The sequence below is a fragment of the Molossus molossus genome, unplaced genomic scaffold (assembly GCF_014108415.1).
Source record: "Molossus molossus isolate mMolMol1 unplaced genomic scaffold, mMolMol1.p scaffold_m16_p_20, whole genome shotgun sequence".
In the NCBI taxonomy this organism is placed as follows: Eukaryota; Metazoa; Chordata; class Mammalia; order Chiroptera; family Molossidae; genus Molossus; species Molossus molossus.
Window position 1 is genome coordinate 30,987,122 of NW_023425356.1, and position 21,820 is coordinate 31,008,941.

Below are 21,820 nucleotides of genomic sequence, written 5' to 3' on the forward strand. Positions count from 1 at the left end.
TGCCCATCAGCAGCCTGGCAAGCAGGATCAGATCAATGGGCAGCAGAGTCACTGCCCACACAGGAGCCTGTCTGGCTGTCTGGCGGCTCGAGGACCACATTCATCCATCCAGTCCCAACTTCCCCGTAAGCCTCCCAAAGGGCAGGCAAGAGAGGCCCCTTCCCTGACTGTCCTCAGGACCCCTGGTGGGGCCCAGCTCCTCCCAAAGCTGAGAGCTGTTTCCTGGTCATCAGTTCCAAAGGCTGTGGGGCTTTCTCTCCTGAGGCTCTGAGTGTAGCCACGGAGGAGGGGGTGGGACCTCCTCAAACACAGGACCAGGCAGCCTGGGCTGTAAGAAGCTGCTTCTGCAGGTCCCTCTCCTCCCCTAGACACCAAAGCTGGTGCCCAAAACCCCTGCCTCCTCCCTGCACACCGACACTGAGGTTGGACACGCGCACGCGCACACACACACACACACACACACACATTGGGCTTTGGCAGGGGCAGGGGGTCACTGTGTCTACAGCATTTATCCTAGAAAGGGCTGAAATGAATACATCAGAGGAAAACAACAAGTTTCTAGGCACACAGGCCTGGGCAAGCAGGAGCACCCTCTCCGCTCTGTGGCCGAGGTGCTGCTCCCTGTGCTTCCCCCTCCCTTGCCTGTCCACCTGGCCCGCCAAGGTTTCCTGTAGGCTGACAGGGAGCTAGACCAGGTCCCCCATCATTCTGGTTTCTCTCAAGCTTCCCCGAGGAGAGCCAGACCTAGATCTCTGTTCCCCTGCCTCCCGCACGGACGGGGCCATCCCTTTCCTGTCCAGCTGTTGCATTTAACTGAGGTGCCTGGAATCCCCCCAATCACAAACACAGTCCTCATGTTTCTCCAGGTGGGGTGGAGGGCCCTGGGGGGGGGATGAATGTGAAAAGTCTGGCAGGTGGAGTAAGGAGCCTGGCAATTAGAATTTGCCAATTCTCGCCCTGGCTGGTTTGGCTCAGCAGTTCGAGCATAGGCCCGCGGACCGAAGAGTCGCAGGTTCGATTCCGGTCAAGGTTGCGGTTTGGTCCCCGGCCCTGGTCGGGGTCGTGTGGGAGGCGACCAATCGATGTGACTCTTTCACGTCGATGTTTCTCTCTCTCTCTCCCCCTCTCTCCTCCCCACTCTATCTGAACATGAATGGGAAAATATCTTCGGGTGAGGATTAAAAAAAAAAGAATCTGCCAATTCTCAGAGCACCCTTTTAGTTGCTAGATAGAATGCAGCCTGAGTTATGAATCACCTAACAAAGTCAATTTGATCGTGAAATTAAAAAAAAAAAAAAAAAAACCCGCTAGTTGCACTTCCTGCATCCACCCCGGAGACCCTCTTCCCGCACTCCGGGCGCCGCTCCGCAGCACTGCCACCCGAGAACCTGGGCTACTAATGGGGTCGCTTCCACCCGCGTGGGGGGAGCGGGCTAATAGCTTTCCATCTGCTAATGCCCAGCTCTTCGGGGTCTCGCCCACAGCCTTCCCCTGACAGCTGTCTTTGCCTAGCACTGTTGTTAGAAGCCAGAAAAAACTGCCCAGTGTAATGGCAACTCAGCCTGTTTTTCTGCACACGCAGGAAAGATTGTTGAATGTGACCTGGGGACAGCAGAGGGGACAGTGTGTGTCTGCTCAGACCACCTGGCACTGCTGTGGTCCCACCTACCAGGACCCAGAGTCTCATTGCCGGTCCCGCTGCCTCCTGCCTGGGATCTTGTTTCCCGTCTGAAGTTCAGCCAGAAGCACCCAGGCCACCCTCTGAGCCTAAAGGGCAGAGTTTTCCAGCCAGGAGGCAGGATGCGGTGCCTGAGCAGATGCCTGGCCCGCTCGGGCATCTCACTTGCGGGGGGTACAGCAGGCACGGTGGGTAGCTGGCCTCCCAGCCCTCCTTGCACCGGAGGAGCTTACGGGCAGGACCTGGGGGCCTCTGAGGGAGCTGGGGGTCCTCTGAGCCCTGCTAGTCTTTGTTTCTGTTCTCACATAGTATCTGCATGTCACACCCTCTTTCACTTGCTGGGCCTGAAGGGACAGCATCTGTTTGTAGATAAACCCCGAGAGAGAGCTGAGAGAAACAACGCCCAGACTGAGAAGGGGAGGGAAGGGCAGAGATTGGTGTTTGTTTCTTTAAGGCCCGACCCTGGCTGTTTGTCAAGGGCAGAGCCTTCCAGACAAAGTCACAGATCAGCCCTGACCAGCCAGCTTGGTTGGTTAGAGCATCATCCTGATAAGCCAAGATTGCTGGTTTGATCCCAGTCAAGGCCAATGAATGCATAAATAAGTAGAACAGTACATTGACGGTTTTCTCTCTTCCTCTCTCTAAAATCAATCAATTACAATTTTTAATTTGAAAAAACAAACAACTCACAGATCACCAAGAGTCAAACTAGGCGAATCACCTCTTCACGAAGAGACTTAGAGAAAGGCTCAGCTAGAACCACCGTCCCGAGTCTCCATCTGCCTGGTCTCGCAGCAGGTGGCTCTGCCTCATCTCGGGTGACAGTCCTCTGCCTGCTCCCGGCAGCTAGAGAGGACCCCAGACCAAGAGTGCACCAGTGGACTTGCCACCTCACGTTGGAGAAGCTGCTTGGCCTCTCGGCCGGCCAGGGGAGGGCTGGCTGGGTGGGCCCTGGGCCCTGTCCTGGAGCCGTGGAGTGCGTGTGTCGTGTGTGCTTGGCAAGCGGCCAGCCGCTGCCTTGCCCCCTCTGGGTTTGGGCCACACTGGGCTGGGCCGGGCTCTGATGCTCTGTCTCTCTCCGGCCAGTGACGAGGACAACAAGCCCCTGCAGGGGAGCCAGACGTCCCTGGACGGCACCATCAAGCAGCAGGAGAGTGACGACAGCCTGGTGGACTACGGTGAGGGTGGCGAGGGCCAGTTCAACGAGGACGGCTCCTTTATCGGCCAGTACACAGTGAAAAAGGACAAGGAGGAGACGGAAGGCAACGAGAGCTCGGAGGCCACGTCGCCCGTCAACGCCATCTATTCTCTGGCCTAACAGCCGGCTCAGCCGCTACTGTACAAGCGGGGAGAGGAGGGGGAGACGGAGCTACCACCACCTTCATGGACAAGGGCGCACGTGGAGGTCTGCCAAGCTGTGAGGACCACTGACCACCCAGCCCACCATCAGCCCCCCTCCCGATGACCCCACACACCCGGTGCCACCCGTGTGGGAGAGCTAGAGCCACAGCCGAGCTCAGCTGGGGGGAGCCCGAGCCCCTCGCTCAGCCTCACGGCCGCCTGAGCCTCCGCCCTCACTGCCCGCCCTTGACCTGCACACACTCGCTGGTTTTGTCAGTTCTGGTACTTCTATTGCCTTTACTTTTGCTTTTTGCACCTTCCCCTCCAGACCCCACGTCTCCATTTTTTTTTTTTTCCTTCTGAAGTATCCCTGGAAAAAGAAAGAATAGGTGGATTCTCCCCCAGAAAACTGCAAAGATAGGCAGAAAAAAAAAAGTCTGGTCCATAAGAGAACACACGCTGCAGTATTCACACCGCGCTGGGCCAACGTGTGTCCGAAGGATGCCTTTCTCGCCATACGCCTCCCGTGCCCACGACCCATCGCCCCGGCCCTGTCCAGGCTGAGCTGGGCGTGGCTCGTTTCTGGAAAGTGACAGTATTTGGGGTGGGAGAGGGTGGGCGGCGCCGCTCAGCCGGGAGGCGGGCCCCCTCTCGCCCCTCACTCCTACCCTGCCCCGTCCTCCAGTGTCCAAGGCGAGAGCTGCACCGACGCCGCTGAAGGACTTGGAGGACAGGAGTGGGCACTGCTGGAAAGGACTTCAACTCCAGTGGCCGATACCTCAAGCAGCAGAGAAGCAGGCGCCTGGTCCCTGGGGAGCTGTGCTCACCTGGAGAGAGGAGAACAAGGCTGGGTTTGGGCTCCTTCCTCCCTGTCGGTGAAACCCAGGATGTAGGCGTGAGGGCCACACCCACTGCATCCAGAGCGGGGGGGTGCCCCCCCCTGGTCAGGGCTCTGCACTGCTGCCCTCAAGGAGATGGAACCCTGTGATGCAAAGGCTTTGCGGGTGTGTTTGGGGGTGTAAAGCGCTGCTCCCCCTTTCACCTCCGGCAGATCATCTCTTCGGTCAATTCTATGTGATGCTGGCCCTGCTGCCCCGAGACTGAGCTGGGGTCGTTTCCTTAGAGTATTTACCTGTCAGGGGACCCTGCGGGGACACCGCCCGAACAGTGCTGTGAAGCCTGGCCTGAGGGTCCAGCACTCCTCTTCGTATGCCTTACGCTACTCTCTGTCCCGAAGTTCCCAGGTTCCCTGCCCCTCCCTGCAGGCCTTCAAGCCTCCGGCGACGTCTGTCTCGAGGAGAACGGGGCGGCCTATGCAAGCGTCACAGCAGAACCAGAAGCAACCACTTGACACCTGCCCTGCTCCCCGATGCCCGATGGAGACACTCGCAGCCTGCAGTTGTCAGATACCGAAGGCACAGCCTTCAGCTGCCCCACCTAATTCACTTTTGAAACCAAAGGTACCCAGTCTCCGAGGAGAGAGATCTTGAGCTGAAGAGTCACCCTTTGGCTGTTGCTGCAGCCACCATCGGTCTCAGGAGGCGGAAGCTGACCCTGTAATGGGCCACCTGCCACAGACACGGCCTGAGTTGAGCCTCCAGCTGCTTGTCAGGGGACCTGGGCAGGAACAGGGCTGTGTCCTTCAGAGACTTTATTAAAGCAGCATTTGCCACGTGTATAAGCCGCAAAGGTATTAGCTATGCTTGCATCACTTAGTAACCACTCGGTGAAGGTCAAGCCCAGAGGTACACATACTCTGTCTACAGGTAAGAAACCAGAGCCCAGAGCTGAACCAATTCTTTGTTTGGACCTGAGAGCAAGTAACTGTCCTTTGGCCTTAGCCTTGGCCAGGTTTGCTACCCAGAAGCCCAAGGGGCAGCTCTCTCCTGGTGACAGGGACAGGGTGAATAGAGGGGGCTGGGGAGTGAGCTCAGGGGTCCCCTTCCATGGCTTTCCCCTGACATCTGCCTGGACACAGCTGGGTATTCCTCGGACACAGCCGAGGCTGGGCTCCCTGAAGGAAATGTCAGGGAAGTATGCCTGTGAGCTGAACGAAAGGACCGGCCTCTTCAGAAAACACTGTGTCTGAGCAAGGGAGTCGGTGTCTCAGGCCCTGAGTCCAGATGGCACCATATGTGACAGTAAACGTACTGCTCTGAAAACAGTCTCCTGGGACAAGAAGGGCTGTGAGAAGTCGTCATACCTGTCCCCTTGCTTCTGGAAGGTCGGCTGCACTGATGACCAGGGAAGGCCTCTGCTACCCCTGGTCGGGGGGAGAAGTGATTCCTCAGCTGTCCTTGCCCCTTGCTCGTGTCCTGTTGGCTCCATACCATCCCTCCTCGCATATGAAGACGGCGCCAGCGGCCCCATCAGGAGCCTGCGCACCGCACCATGCCCGTCGTCACAACCCTCCTGGCAGGCAAGAGCACACCTGGGCCTGAAGAACCAAGCTGTCCCCAGGCGAAGACGGCGGGTGGTTAGAGAGGTGTGTGGGGTTGCAGGGTCAGGATGAGGGAGGCAGCCCGTCCAGGGAGAAGAAAGTCCATTTTTCGTGGCACCTGCCGGAGTCCACCCCTGCCAGCCGGGGCGCAAGCAACCACTCCAAAACCCCCAACAGCAATGCCAGGAGAGGGCGATCCCACGGTGCTGCAGCCTGTCTGCTGGGGGCCCAGAGTGGGAGGACTGGAGGTCATCTCACGGTGACTCGAAGTTGTACCCTGCGCTGTGGTCCCACCTACACGCTCGGCCACGACAGCTGCGGCTTCCTGTGTCCTCGTTTGTCCCATGATCACTCAGCATATACTCTTGAACATCGAGTGTGAGCCAGGCTCTGAGCCATGGAGACCATGGTGGCGTCGGGTGTGGCTGCCAGTCCTGGACCTGAGTCTTGGGACACAGTGGCGTTGATTGGGAGCACTCTGAGCATGTAAGCTGCCAATGGCCCCAGGCTCAGAGGGAGATGCTTCAGAGAGAGAACTTGGTCCGCAAGGCTGGGCAAGATGGGCCTCAAAGCCCCGGGGGCAGTTGAGGAACAGCGTGCCTCCTGAGCCTCTGCTCTGCCCCTCAGGGCAAGTGTATTCTGGTGCCTCGGTCTCCCCTATGCAGTCCCTCCTTGAATACCTCTCCCTGCAGAGGGGCATGGGCCCACCTGAGGAGCAAGGAGGCTGGTGTGGAGCATGCCACCGTAGGGCCAGAGGGCCCTGCTTCCCACCGTGCTTGGCTTTGGAGAATGGGACCTGCTCTTTCTTACTTGCTTTTGAGGAGAGGGTTGAGTTTAAGCCAAATGGAAAACCAAGCTGGCTCCTTCCCTTGTCCCTTGCCTTTGCCCTGAGAGGTTGGAAGTATCTGGTGCACACCCTTCCTGGCAAGTCCCCAGGTCTGGAGAAGTGCCCACCTATTCGAGTGGCAGCCAGTGCCAATATTGCTTACCCTGCAAGGGACATCTGCTGCCTGGGCCCAGAAAGTTTCATCGTTTCTCCGAACACAGTTGGCCTTAGCAAAGGAGTGGAAACAGATCCAGGAATATCTGTGGGTTTTCCAGCTGAGGGACTGCCTCCCCCACCCCCACCCAGCACCCTCACATGGGCTCACCCCACATGGGCACACACACAGCAGATCGAGGCCGCATTGCAGGGTAGCGCCCCAGGAAGCACAGTGCAGATTACGACATTGTCTTGGAGAGGCTGAGGCTGAGTCCGAGTCCACACCCAGGCTTAAGGAGACAGGTGAAGGGCTGTGTGGGGTGCAGTATGCAGCCGGAGCAGAAGAAAGGCTGCCCAGGCCGGGCCCCCTGTGGGAGACTCTGGAGGGCAAAACCAAGAGAGAACAAGTCTGCTGCCAGGAGAGTGGACTTCCCCGAGAACAGCACAGCAGAAGCTCTTCAAGGCTCCCAGAGCCAAGTCACAGAGCCTCAGACAACCCCGTAGCTGAAGGCATGGGGATGGAATGTGCTTTTGCCTGTCTCTGCAAGGTCACTTCACTAAGACTGGAGAGGTGAGGTTCCTCGGGCCTTCCATCAGCGGGGGCTGGAACTTCTCGGTGGGAGGATGGCAAGTGCCCGTGATAGGCACAGAGCACACTCCCCTCTCGTGACCCCTTGATCGCCAGTCCAGGAGCCCCTGCTAAGCACAGTTCCACTGGAAAGAAATCAGTCCATGGATCCTGGTTGAACTTTGCATGGTGACTCAGGAGAAGCATGTAGGAGGTGTCTGGTTTTTCTTTTTAAAATCAGGGTCGAACAAATGAAACAGCTTGAAATGTCTGGAGACTCCGTGCTCTGGGCAGCGCCCAGCTCCTGGGTAGCCCTCAGCCTGCCCGGCAGCAGCTCCCTCTCCGTCCCTCCCCTAACAGGAACAGGACTTCCGGAGACAGGCCCAGAGAAGGATCCGAGGGAAAGGCGGACAGCCATCCAGGGAAGCCACCAGACCCCACCAACCAGTGTCTCAAGATGCACCCCAGCCAGTGCTCCTCTCTCAGTATCTTAGTATTAAGTGGATGTTTTATAGCGATAAGGGTGGAAATGAAATAGATGCAAAGGCATCTACCGTAGGATCAGGTTCAGATTTCAGCATGTGAAGGAATCACTGAGCTAATCTAATTGAAATGACTCATCGTACAGACAAGGGCGCTAAAATCCGGGGAGGTGGAGGGATCTAAACAAGATCACACAGCTAGTAAATCCAGGGGGGCTTAGGGCTCGGGCTTGGGCCCTCAAACTCCTTGTCCAGTGTTCTGGGTGAGCCCAGCTGCTTCCTTGGAAACAGGTGTTCCTTAACTCTGTCCTGCTGGTCCGTCCCCTGAACCCCTTTACCACTTCTCCCACATCCCCCCAAATGAGAGACACGAAGGATTTTCCCGAGCCCAAGATCAGTCGGTATGCGAGAGCCTGTGGGGCTCAGGGCAGACCCAGGCCAGGAGAAGGGTGATGAGGGGACTGGCATTTGTCACTGTGAAGCCTAGACTTGTCTCTTGCATAGCACATGGGGCCCCCGGCATGCTGTGCCCCTCAGAAGTGAGGGCGTGAAGGGCTCTGTCCACTCCACCCGAGGCCGGGAGGAGCCAGGGGGCAGCAGAGCCCCTGGAAGCTCCACCACCCTCGGGTTTGCTGGGCTGCCGTTCAGCACATGTAAAGACTTCAGTGAAGCAATAAACACAAAAATCTGGGAACAGACATCCAGACTTTTGTGCACTGTTTTGTTTTTTGTTTTCAAAAGTGATGCAGATCAGATGACCCTGTCCCGCTCTTTTTTCTGACCCTCAAATGCAACATCTCCAGTCAGTGTCCCTCCAGCCGGCTCCCAGCTCTCTGCCAACTTCACCCTCCCCCCCAGCTGAGCATCAGTCGCCTGTGATGTGGCCCCACCTCCGCCCCACGCTGGGCCATCCCAGTTTGTCCCTTTCCGTGGGAAGCGTTTCCCCCGCATCTCATCCCTCCCCACATGTGCACCCACCCACCAACGGTCTGATCTGGTCTCCACTGGTTAAATATTTAACTCACCACGGCAGACCTCGTTTTAACCCCTCTCACGCCGTTTTCTTTCCTTTTTGCAAGTTATTTTGCATTAACCAACTCTGTCAGCGACAGATGCGTCGCTGAGGGTGTCGCGCACGACCTCCAGCAGGGAAGACGTCTGGGCCATGGAGGACCACCTAATACACGGACTGATAAACTGACTGCATGAGCAACGAAGAGGCCAAATTATCAGAATTTTTTTGAATCACTGTAAAAAAACTGATTTCTTTTGTATAGAGAACACTAAACATATAATAAAAGTTGTTCAAAATGGACTCTGGCCGTGTGTTCATTTTCCGGAAAGGGCGGGAGAGGGGTGTCGGGGGTGGGGGGTTAATGGTAGGAACAGTTCAAAGCATTTTTCGTGCGAACCAGACAGAGTTCGCTTTTGGAATTCTGTGATCCCAGCCCCGTCTCCCAGTTGGTCTTATCCCGGAAAAGTCCTTGGCCCAATTTGTTTTAAACATACAGTGACTGTCCGACTGGTGTGGCTCAGTGGTTGAGCGTCGACTCATGCACCAAGAGGTCGCAGGTTCGATTCCCGGTCAGGGCACATGCCCAGGTTGTGGGCCCGATCCCCAGTGGGGGGCGTGCAGGAGGGGGCCAATCAATGTCCTCTCTCATCAATGTTTCTGTCTCTCTCTCCCTCTGCCTTCCTCTCTCTCTAAAAATCAATAAAGAAATTTGTTTTTAAAACACAGAGTGACTGGTGCAGGAATTTGTACAGCCACGGAGACACCTGAGTTAACGCTACTGCACGTGAGCGCAGGCACCCCTGAAGAAGTGCTGTGTTGGGGGGGTTGCTGGAGGCAAGAGAGGGGCCAGGCTGCTCCTCTTCCGCACCCACCCTTAGATGAGAGAGCCCCAGCATGGGCCCTGCACTGTGCCTGGCACATGACGTTTAATGTCGCTGAATGATTAAAACTGCTCACAGCAGACCAAATCCCCTCTCAATAGATTTAAAGGAATCTCAGTCAACAAACAAATAGAAAAAGGAAAAAACAGCCCTGGACTATTTGGCTCAGCACTTAGAGCATTGGCCCACGGGCCAGAGAGTCCCGGGTTCGGTTCCTGCTAAGGGCACATACCTCGATTGCAGTTTGTCCCCGGCCCTGGTTGGGGTCGTGTGGGTGGCAGCCAGTCGATGTGTCTCTCTCACATCGATGTGTCTCTCTCTCTCTCTCTTCCTCCCTCTCTCCCTCCTGCTTTATCTGAAGGTGAATGCAAAAGTGTCCTCAGGTGAGGATAAAAAGGAAAAACAGGGCTGTTGGTTAAGGGGCACTGTTCACCTTTGACTCCGTCTCTGTCTGGAAGGTGGGGGCTTGTCGTTGTTTAATTGTCACTGAGGAGTGTCTGAAGAGTGTCACCCGGGAAGGATGAATGGTGAGGAACCCCAGACGATGTAACCCCCTCCCTTTCCTGGGGTGCTGTGGGGCTAGAGGGTGGTTAGGGCTCGGAGGTAGTTCTGCTCACGTAGAAAGATAACTGATCATTTATAGGTGGTATTGGGGGGAAGGGGCAAAAGATAACCCCGAAAACAAACACCCAACTTTCTTTGCTAAGAACCACCAAGTAACTATCCGACCACCTTTGTTTACTTTCCCTTCAAAAGTCCTCAGAACAGAGCAGACAGGAGGGTTTATTGCTTCATTAAAATAAGGCATTGCCCTGGCCGGTTCGGCTCAGTGGGTTAGACTGTCAGCCTGTGTGACCAAAGGGTCGCAGGTTTGATTCCCTGTCAAGGGCACGTACCTGGGTTGCAGGTTTGATCCCTGGTTGGGGTCATGCAGGAGGCAGTCAGTCAATGTGTCTCTCTCACACCTATGTCTCTGTCCTCTCTCTCGCTCTCTCTCCCTCCCTTCCTTCCACTCTATCTAAAAATCGATGGGAAAATATCCTCAGATGAGGATTAACAAAAAATAAATAAAATAAGGCCTCATTTCCAGGTCTGACTCTTTTGGGTATGTCACACAACACCCTAAATCTCTGTATTCACTCCTTGGAAGATGAGAAAGGTCCTTTCTCATCACTCTCAAGTTCACTGTCTCTGAAATGTGTCCCTCGTGTCCATTTGCACTCATGTCCCACAAGAGCTTCAAGCCCTCGTCCTAAATGGACAGTCCCTGTCCTCCTGTGTTACCTGCTCCCCCTTGTAACTGCAGCCAACAGGATCTTCTCACATGCACATCTGATACATCATTCCTTTACTTGGAACCTTCAAGTTTGCTTCACTTTGCTGCAATAGGATAAACAGTAAACTCCTTGGTTCATTATCTTAGACCTTTCGTGATCTGATCCTTACCTCTGCTGCCTCATTTTTCACCACTCCTCACCCATATCTCAATTTCTAGCATTCCAAGTGATTTCCAGTTTCTGCTGATACACAATGATTTCTTACCCTTCTCAGCTTTGGCAATTTAATTCAGCTCAAACGCACCTATTAATAACCTTCTCTGCCAATTAATGATGTAAGGTAAGCAGGATAGAGTTCCAGTCCTCAGGAAGCTAAGACTGTTACAGGAGACAGTCAAGTTAGCAAAAGCAATGTTATAGTGTCTGGGACAAAGGACTCAATAAATAATCCAACAAATGGATTTTGACCCAAAGGTGAGTCTGCTTGGAACATTTTCTTCTACCCCCGTTCTTCGGGGTAATTCATAGTCCCTGGAGCTGATACAACCAGGCCTTGCAGCAATAACAGGCTTTCCTCTTTCTCGTTCCAATGCCTCTAGCCCCCTTTCTCCTTACAGGTCATCTCTCCTGGGCTCCTTGAAGGCAGGCTGTGACCTCTGTGCTGGGGCCCACATCTTGAACAATTAGCTGAGGTGACACTGTTTCAGGAAGTCTTTCCTGATACCTGATAGGGCTCGCAAATGCACACACACACAAACACCTGCTAGGCCTGGTTTAGATCCCCCAGAACACCCATTTTAGGTCTCTCGTAGGGTGTAGGCATACAACATGTATTGTTTCTTTCTTTCACTGTTGTGTGAACATCTTAGCATAGGAAACTTTTTTTTTTTTTTTTTTTAATACATGTCTGTCTGCAGTGCCTGGCACAAAGCAAGGACAAAATGAAGGAAGGAAGGAAGGAGACAGCTGTTCCTTTGGAAGAAGCGGCTGGGTGGATTCAAGATGTTTATGCCATCCGCTTTGGATATTGGATATTTGGATGTGGGACTTGGATATGACATTTCAGGGGTGGGGGGTGGTCCACAGGCCCACTCTTAGAGCAGGAGCCTCCACTCGGGGGCACAGAAGTGAAGAGACCAGCGAGCCTCTTGCTTGGAGAAAGCCAATCTCAGCTAAGCGGAGGCCAAACAAAGCGCTGCCTCTCTGTCGAGCCCCAGGGACCCCCAGAATATCTGTCATCTCTCATCCCGGTCTCCTGAATGCGGTGCCTCCCAGCCCATTAGAAATGCTAATCTCCAGCTCAGAGCTGGATTAACCAACCCAGTAGGAGGGGACAGTCATCTTCCAATCTTTATTAAGAGTGAAGGCTATACCCCTTCTTGCCCAGCTGCCCCCGAAGGGATGGGATCTGGGAATTCATTATACCCCCTCTCATCAAGGCAGCCTCTACCGCTCAACGCTCCATCAGGAGGAGGAAGGCAGAGAGGGCTCATTTCAGCCTCCCCCTCCCCACTTAATGCATCAGGGCCCATTTGTTTGATGTCAGTTCCTGCTGGAGCATGGACCAGGCCGTGGGCCTCAGAGCAATTTGAAGCCGCAGCTGCGGCCCAACAGCCAAGCCCCCACCCCCACCCCCATCCCCGCCCTAGAACTTGCCAGTGATCAGCCCTAGACCCCATGGCAGAGAAGCAAGCCTTTGTGTAGACCAGGAAACCGTCAGGTAGGGTTCGTGGACACTCTCGGCCCTGGCCTGGGTTCCGTAGGAAGGAACTCTCCTTACCTACACTCAGTGGGAACTAGAACTCAGACCTCTCAGCCTCACAGGATGAGCTGTGGCTAGAGGGAGGGGAGTATTTCACTCTGAAACAAACAAAATCCTTAGTCAATATTTAACATCACAACTGCCCTCTAACAAGGCTGAATCCTATTAAATGGAGGGTCCAGCCCTGGCCGGTTTGTCTCAGCGGTTGGAGCATCCCGCTGACCAATGAGTCACAGGTTCTATTCCGGTCAAGGGCACATACCTTGGTTGCGGTTCATCCCTGGCCCTGGTCTGGGTTGTGCGGGAGGCAACCGGTCGGTGTGTCTCTCTCACATCGACGTTTCGCTTTCTTTCTCTCTCTCCCTCTTTCTCCCTCCCTCCCACTCTATCTGAACAAAGATGGAAAAAGATCCTCAGGTGAGGATTAAAAAAAATAGAGGGTCCAGGGCTTGATCTGGTCAGGGAGTTTGCACACAGCAGCAGGAAAGAGGGGAGATTTTGGAACTCCAGGGCAATGGTGGGGGGCAGATGAGGAGCAGGACTGGCAGAAGATTAGAGCAGTGATTCTCAAAGTGTGGTCCCTAGACCCACAGCACAGAATCACCTGGGAATTTACAGAACTGCCAATCCCGGGGCCCCACCCCGATCTGCTGTATCAGAAGCTCTGGAATCTGTTTTAGCAAACCTCCAGGTGATTCTCATGCAAGCTAAAGTTTGAGGACGATTTGATTTGAGGGACACAGTGAGAATGCTGGGTGCTCTGGGACGTGACCCTTCCCTGTGCTCCCCAACTGTCAGTCAAGTCTACCCAAATAATGAACTTGTCTCATGTGAGTTGATGCTTTATACAAAGTCACAAGGTCGGTGAAGTCTACATCCAAATCGATGCAGGGTGAGGCAGAGACCGCAGGAGAATAGGGGTCAGAGAACAAGCTCCCAGGAATTAGCCAAAATTGTGGGAGAGACTCTGACTTTCACAGACCATGGAATTGGCAGGGACCAATGTCGGAGAGGCAAGAGGGCAGCAGATGGCATTTGTGTCACAAGACATTTAATGACTTGGGGGGAGAAGGGGACAAAGAATGGTGATGCTTGCTGACTGGGAGGCAGTGACGTGCACTTTATGCAAATCATCTCTTTTCGGCTCACACCAGCCCTTGGAAGCAGGTAGCTTTACGGGGCCTGCTGCACAGGATGAAACAGGGGCTCCAAATGGCTGAAAAGTGTGCCCAAGGTACATGACAAAGCCACAGCTAGCCGCCAGGTCTGTCTGACTCTGAAACCTCAGCCTTCAGCATGGCGCTTGGGTATGAATGGGCATCTCTGTGAAGAAGGAGCCCAGTGTCTGGGCTTCGAAGGCATGGTGCCGGAGCAGCGCCTGCCAGCATTTCCACGTGATCCGGCAACAGTTCGCCCCTTACCACTCCCCTCCGCTAGGGGGGCTCCTGACTCCATCCAGAAGCTCGCCACACAGGGTCATGATGCCCTGCAGGTCCAGGTCATGTGATGAGGGGGCAGTGAAGCCAGGGGCGCTCCTCCTTCTCCAAGTCTGCCTTGACCAAGAAAAAGCCAAGACTCTGTGGATAGGTCGGGCACTGCTGTGTGACCTCAGGCAAGTTACATAACCTCTCTTTGCCTCAGTCTCCTGATCTGCCAAACAGGGATTGCATCTACCTCACAGGTTGTTCTAAGGATCAAATCCACTGAAAAGTCCTAAGAAGAGAAAGGAATGCATAGTAAGCACTAGATAATAATTTGTTAAATTTCAATGAGTGAATCACTCATGTGTTCCCCTTCTGCCGCCTACTGGAATGTTTTCCCTCGCCTCTTCTTCTTTCTTCGGAAGTCCTCCCTATCCTTCCGGCAGGCTCAGATCCCGCCGTTCATAACCGCTTTGGCACACAGGGCTGTCTCTCCACGAGCTTCTCTCGCCCCCCTGCCCCCCCTGCCCCTTGGCCTTCGGCATAAACTCCCAGCTTGTCTCCTCTTAGTGAGTCCAGTCTGCACACCTCGTACTGGGAGGGGAACCACAGTTGTTAATGATTATTCACCTTACTGACTATGGATAGGATTTTTCTTACAGACCCTGGGAAGCTGGAGGATGTGCTGCACAAAGACAAACAGGGCTGCAAGAAGAGAAGAGGCCTCAAAGCCCAGATGGGTCCATTACTCAGAAAAGAAAATACATTGTGAGAACAAACAAAGGACAGGACACACTTTGTCTTGGTTGCTGTGCCTGGGCCCTGCCCCTCCTCAGGAGTTTGCTTCAGGAATGCTGACCATTCTCCAGTCCCGGGAACAGGAGGAGCTGTTTTAACATCATAGAAAATTAACTTCCTTGTTACCGGACTTCAAGATCCTAGAAGGAGACACACGGACCACGGACCCTACAACCCTCACCCTGCGCCCCTTCCCCCCTTGCATGCAGCCCCTTTCTTACTTATCCATATACAGCCAGCCAAATAATAGGAGAGGCTAGAGCACAATGAATTTCCAGGGTGACCTGCTGCTCTCTCCACACTGCTGCATTATTGGCATAAATGCTCATATGTGATTCAATCCTGCCTCTGCTTAATTTGGCTCAAGTAGTGACAGGTGGCCTCGGACCCACTGTGCCCAGTTTCAGTACCTCCTGCACCTTTGTGGCACCCAGCCCTGTGCCTCACACAATGGGGTAATCTACAGGGCAAACAGGCCCCCTTTGTATTTACACTGTCTGCATTACTGCCATCTCTGCCCAGCTAGTGGGTTGTTATTGATCTCGGGTGGGGGCAGGCAGTATCTGTCTTCCTGAAAGCAAGTTTACCAAGTTCCGAGTGGCTGGATGTAAGGGTCATTGATGAGTATTGAGAGCTAGGCGTTTGTCTGCAGCCCATTAATTAACTTCCCCCAAGTCCCCTAAGTGCTCTTGATGTGGGGAACCCACTCCCATTTATCAGAAAGGACTGTCCAGCTTCACCTTCCTCCCTCCTGCCCCTTCTAGCTCCAGCCTGGCTGTCAAGACACAGCGCGACCCTCTAGATCATCTAGAAGGCCTGGGTTTGTCCCCAGGGAGAAGGACCACAGGACAGGACTCAGTCAGTGTCCCCTCCGTGAGCTCTCCCAGTCCTGGTCCAGATGGAATATCAGGTGTGATAAGCTCCCTGTGGTCATTGTCCCTGAGACGTAGGAGCCCAACTCACACGTAAGCACAGGAAAGACCACGTGTTCCAAGCCTGTTGCCCATGCAATCAACGCTGAGGTCCAGAGGAGCTCAAATCAGCCCTCCTTTCCCTCCCAAGGCTCCGCAACAACCTCCATGAGAACATGAAACAAACAAAGTCCTTCCTCCTGAACCGCATGGGCCTCTCTCCCAAGTTTTCCGCAGGGCTGTGCCCCGTGTGGGGGGTGCCCCAGAGGCCACAGGCTACCCCAGGCAGAAGACACAGGCTAAACAGGACATGCTCGAGGCCACCAGGGTGAGTAGCCAGCAGGGTCCTCCGAGGGGTCCTCTCAGCTGTACGCACCCGCAGAGGCACAGGACACCAGGGCCAGCCGGGTCCTCCGAGGGGCCCTCTCAGCTGTACGCACCCGCAGAGGCACAGGACACCAGGGTGGGGTGAGCCCTGGCCCAGCCCCTCGTTCTGTAGTTTCCCCACATCGAATGCTGCATCCAAAAGCGCCGGCCCCAGCAAGTCCACCTCCCTCCCTTCCACATCAGCTGAGGCCTCCGTCAGAAAGAACGCCAGATTATGACCACGTTTCAAATTATGGCCCACCAGACTGAATCTGAAATGGCCAAGAGATTTTCTAGGGGAAAAAATACACAGACTTGAGGTGGAAGGAACTTCAGCCGTGGCGCCTGCCTGCGGGCTCTGCAGGGACGGGCTCGGCTAGGGAGCGAGGGCCTCTGCCAGCACTTCTGTCTGGGAGGAAGCTGCTCCTCCAGCTCTCGCCCTGATGCCCCGCAGTTCAGTTCCTCCCCTGTCCCTGCCCAGTGCTGGAGCTCAGAGCGAAGGAGTCCGATTTCAAAAGTCCTATTTGTTAGCATCACCCCTGATTTCACCAGAAAAATCTGATTGTCCAGCTCAATGCCTCCCTCAACCCTGGCTGCAGGGCGGTGACAAAGTGACTCACCCCAAGCGGTCCCCTGGCTGGGGCTGGAGGGAGGATGCCACTGGGCCCTGAGCGGCACCAGTAAGGCGAGCCCATCATCAGAGGACGACAGTGAGATTCTCAGAGCTGTCCCTGCACAGCCCGGGCCAAGAAAATAGATCATCAGTGGATAAAAAAGACAGAAACCCACACCCACTATAAGGTAAGCCTCGCCTCAACCAGACTCGGGAGCCAGCAGAGAATGAACGTGGTGATAACCTGTCCCCTACCCTCGTTGTGATGGATTGAGGCGCCCTCTTTGCCTAGAAAAGATGGAAGGGTCCTGATAAACATTTACTTCCTGCTGTCCCATAGTAGGTGGACAGATGGAATTCGGGGACATTTCAGGTAAACAATGATTTTTTTTTTATCCTCACCCAAGGACATTTTTCCATATTTTATTCAGATAGAGTGGGAGGGAGAGAGAGAGAGAGAGAAACATCGATGTGAAAGGGACACATCGAGTGGCTGCCACCCGCACGACCCAACCAGGGCCGGGGACAAACTGCAACCGAGGTACATGCCCTTAGTGGAAACTGAACCCGGGTCTCTCCGGACCACAGGCCGGCGCTCTAACCGCTGAACCAAACCGGCCAGGGCTTGTTTTATTTTTAAAAAAATACACGAACTTACAAATATACACAGCCTACGCCAGATAGAAATAGTTTGGGATGTTCAGCTGCCCTAGACTCCCTTGGGGCCCTCTGGCCTCGCACCAAAGCAGACAGCTGGGAGGTGTGCTGGGTTTGGGGAAGGTGGGGGAGGAGGAGGTCACATGGTGATTCTCAGGATACTCACCTACCCCAAGTTCGAGAATATGTAGGTATAACTTTAGTTTCCACAGGCGGGCAGGCCCCAGACTAGGGTGGAACCTCTGCGGCCTGTTTCCTCCCTCTCCTCGACCCTGACACCCCTCCCTCTCCATTCTGCCCCCCAGCCCTTCTTCAGAGTTGTCAGGCATGCTCTCGAGGGTCCATCAGTGGCTTTTAAGGGAGGCCCCAGCTTTCATCCTATTAGTGAGCCCGGGAGTAATTATGACTTCATTAGCCAAATAGGTTCTCGGTTCAGAGACTTTCCCCCTGCAAAACAAAACACACACCCGCTTCCCTCCATCTGAAGCCTGTCCCCTGGGGCGTCAGCTAACAATGTAGCCAAGCCCCAGGGAAACTGGAAAGGGGAAGGAGCCAGGGATGGCTGGCCAAGGGGCAGGAGGCCCGCGGCCTCCCCTCCTCCGAGGCGCATCTGTTGGCTGGCTGGCCCCTGGAGAGATTTTTGACAGGGAGAAGGATGGCACTCCAGCAAATGAGAGACGTGACCCCTTGCATCTGTCTGCTGCCCCTCTGGCCCTGCTAGCCCTTCCCATCACAGGATAGGCACCTCCTGGATGGATGGGGTGGACTTTTCCTTTGAGGGACTCTCTGGCAAATGCCCAGGGGGCCTCCAGAGTGTCCCTGGCTTCCCCTCCCCTGTTTTTCATCGATACTTCGGCTATTGCAACTCCAGGGGCAAGGTGCAGAGGGCCTGCCAAGGAGGGCAAAGCTGTGCCCTAGGACCATCTGGCTGGAGAACTTTAGTCGCCTCAGCCAGCAGGCCAGGCAGGCAGGTCCCTGAGAGATTCCACTGCTTCTCGTCACTTACCTGGCATCCCACACCTCAGTGTTAGAAAGAGTTTTCTGTGGGTCTAAATTAGCTCTGCATTGCAATTAAAACCATCTCCTTCGGGAAATTGCTTATTGTCCTCTTTTTCTATTCTTTTAATAGGTTTTGGAGGCATGGAGTCCAATCTCCTGCCTCTAGCTGGCTCTGCCTGGAACCTCCTTCGTTACTGCGGGCCCACGCAGGGCTGGTTTCCCAGGCAGGCCGGTGAGCAGCCAGGATGAGGAGATACCAGCTCTGGCCACTCCCACTGCCCACCGTCCACCAGGAGAAGGTGCAGGCTCCCTGCAGATCCTCAGACACATGCCTCTTTGTCCACGAAGCTTCCAAAGAGAGCTAGCTGCTTCTACTGGGGCTTTGCGAAGAACAGCTGGTGACTTCTCATTCCTGCCGAGGCCCCTCTGCTTGCATCCCCATTCAGCAAGATGCCATCTGCCGGGGCCGGACCCAGAGGCAGGGGATAGATGAGGCGACCTCCAGACAGCCCTGCCATTTACCAGACTCCGAGCTCTGGACAGCCTGGTCTGGCCCTGGCCCTGACTCTAACCTGACCCCATCCTGCCCTCCGGCCCAACAGCTCAGCCTCTGCCCTCCCTCCCCCCAGTCCCAACCCACAATCAGCCCAGGGGCCAGGCAGGAGGAACCCTGCTCCTTGCCCTTCAAGGAAAGGGGATCCCCAGAGACCATCCCAGCTGTACACACTGCGCCCCTGCTTGTGTTCCCTGAAAGCAACCATCCCTTTGTTAATTCTGCAATTTCCCAAAGTGCCAGGAGCATTTCATCTGACAGTCACAGCATCTGTGCCTCTCACTCTCCAGAAGGCCGGATGGGAGCAGTGCCAGCCCCGTCCCCGAGGCTCCCCCTGCCTCACACTCCTTCCGCCAGTGTGGGCACCCTGCTCACCTGCACCCTGCGAGCACCTCTCTGCATCCCTGTCCCCTGACACACACCCTGGGCCAGGGCTGGCAGCCTTGATGCCCACCCCCCCTTCTGGGACCAAGCTCACCTGCCTCAGCAGATAGGGACCTGTCCTGTCCTCAGGGACTGCAGGGAAAGAGGCTATTTATCCCTCCATTTGTGGCCTGCGCAGGGCCCCTAACGGATAAGGAGCCTCAGGGGGCCAAGGAAAGAGGAAGCCTCCTGGGTGTTCCTTCCCGTGGCCCCTCCTCTCGACACAGTCTCTGGGCTGCTCACTTCCAAGGCGGTGGAAGTGAGGGCTGGTTCCTCCACCCACAGCCCTCCCAGAAATCCGGCTCGCCCCTCTCCCGAGCCTCTGCCTAGCCTCTGACATTTGGGGCTGGGTAATTCCTAAGTGTGGGGGCTGCCCTACGTATTACAGAATAGTCAGTAGCATCCCTGACCTCTACCCACTAGGCCAGTAACACACATGCCCCGAGAACCAAAAATGTCTCCAGCCATCGCCAAATGTCCCCTAGTTGAGAATCGTTGAGCTAGGCAAAAAAAGGAACCTGACACCTAAGTGTCCGTGACGGACACCCCCAGCTCCCACATTTCTGGTTCCCAGGCTCCAGGTGACAAAGAGGTGGCTTGGCGAGGGGTTGGCAACTGTGAGGGGCAGATGGTGGACGCGCTCAGCTTCGCCCGCCGCACGGTCTGCTGAGACCACTGGGCCGCTGGCGCAGCGCAGGGCGGCCCGACCCCGCAAGTGAACGAGCGTGGCTGTGCTGCCGTACGTCTTTATTTGTGCACCCCGAAATTGGAATTTCATGTCATTTTCACCTGCCATGAGACATCTTTCTTTGTCTTTTTTCCCAACCATTTAAAAATGTGCAACTCACGCTCAGCGCATATACCACAGCCCCAGCTCCAAGGATCTCAGAGGGATCCAACGCCAGGGTCCCTGAACAAAGCCAAGGGCAGAGGCTCGCGTTGTGAATGGGGTCCTGCTCCTCCGAGGGGGCGGGGGAACCAATCACCCAGGTCCCTTTGGCCCAATAACTTCGGTTCTGTTTTTAGTGGATGACCCCACTGACCTCAGCAAGACCGATTACATAATTTTCAGGGCCCGATGTAAAACGAGGATGCTGAGTCCCTTCGAAACGTTTTAATAATTCCAAAAGCAGCAGGAGAACATGAAACTACGCCAGGGGCCTTCTGAGCACAGACCCTGGAGCCTGCCCTGGAGCTCAGCCTGCACCCTGCTCAGAGCCTCTGCCAGACAGGGGCTGGCACATCAGGCTCCTTCTCTGACCCTGGGGCACAGCTTCTCCCCCAGGCCTTCAGGCTGAGCTACCGCATACGGCCGGCCGTGCCCTGCATGGTGACATCTGGCTGAGCTGGTGAACGGGGGGTGGAGCTAGCCCTGTTCCCCTTGCCAAGCTGTGTGTCCAGAGCAATGCCACACCGTCTGGGGAATTTGCACTAAATGGGCTGGTGCTGGCCTTGCCCTCAAGACACCTAGGAAGTGGAAATCAATGACCTGTTCATCAATTTGTTTAATAAACAGGTGCAGGGCACCAGATGCTATGCTGAGGGCTCGAGTACCTAAGATGCAGGGTGAGGACCATCATCACACACATTAGTAAGAGGGGTGTCTGTGAGGTGACACTGAAGAGGGACGCCTTGTGCCTCAGAGAGGGTCCGAGCAGGCTAGGCTTCCCGAACAGGTGACCCCTGGGCCATTTCCTGAGAGCGGGCGGATTTAGCCGGGTGCACCTGGGGGGGAAAGGTGGCTACTCCGAACAAGGAAGAGCTCTGAGAGGGAAACGAGGCCCCAGCCCTTTCTAGACGGGCAGGCAGGTCCATCTGGCTGGAGGAATTGGGGAAGGACAGGGCTCAGATGACAGTGAGACCTATGTCACGCAAAGGAGCCACCTGGGGGCAAGGGAAGCTGAAGAATTTTTAGCAGGAGGCGACTCGCTCTGGTTTGCATTTTGGGCAGCTCACTCCGGCTGAAGCCTGGGGGTGATGGGAGGGGTTGATCCTGGAATCTAGCCGCCTGGTGAGGACAGACAGTCAGAGTTCAGGTGAAAACTAGTAAGGTCAGAGGTCAGACTGTGCCGGGAGGCTGGGGGCATGCCTAGGAGAGGCCTGTGGGAGGCAGAGGGGCAGGACTGAGCAGTTGTAGGACAAGGGGGTGAGGGGCAAGGGAGGGAAGAGTCACAGAGAATGTGAAGGTCTGGAGGGTGCCACTCATGGGGGCAGAGTAGCAAGTGAACAGGGCAAAGGGGTGTGCACCAGCCACGGTTCTCCTGAGAAACAGAACCAGTAGGGTGTGTGTGTGTGTGTGTGTGTGTCTACATGCATACACTCACGATTTATTTCAAGGAATCGACTTATACAATCGTGGGGGTTGGCAATTCGTTCTCTGTAGGGCCAGCCAGCAGGCTGCAAACCCAGGCAAGAGCTAATGCTACAGGTTACGGGCAGAATTTCTTCTTTCCCAGGGGAAACTCAGTTGTGCTTTTAAGGCTCTTCCGCTGAGTGGATGAGGCCCACACTCATCATGGAAGGAAATCTCTACTTAAAGTGACTGGTAATGGTGTTAGCCACATGTACAAAGCACCTTCGCAGCAACACCCAGCTCCGTGTTTGATTAAGTAACTGGGCACTAGAGCCCAGCCAGGCTCACACATACAAATGA

At 55.1% G+C, this 21,820-nt stretch overlaps 1 protein-coding gene across 1 annotated transcript in view; it reads left to right on the forward strand.

Moving 5' to 3' along the window:
• The window catches only part of NFASC (neurofascin), a 172,282-nt gene extending 169,177 nt beyond the window's left edge, over positions 1 to 3,105 (forward strand). Inside the window, exon 32 of the mRNA XM_036272167.1 lies at positions 2,765 to 3,105. Coding sequence (XP_036128060.1) covers positions 2,765 to 2,996 — 232 coding nt within the window. The 3' untranslated portion in view covers positions 2,997 to 3,105. The remainder of the gene's footprint in view (positions 1 to 2,764) is intronic.
• The last annotated feature ends 18,715 nt before the right edge of the window (positions 3,106 to 21,820 follow it).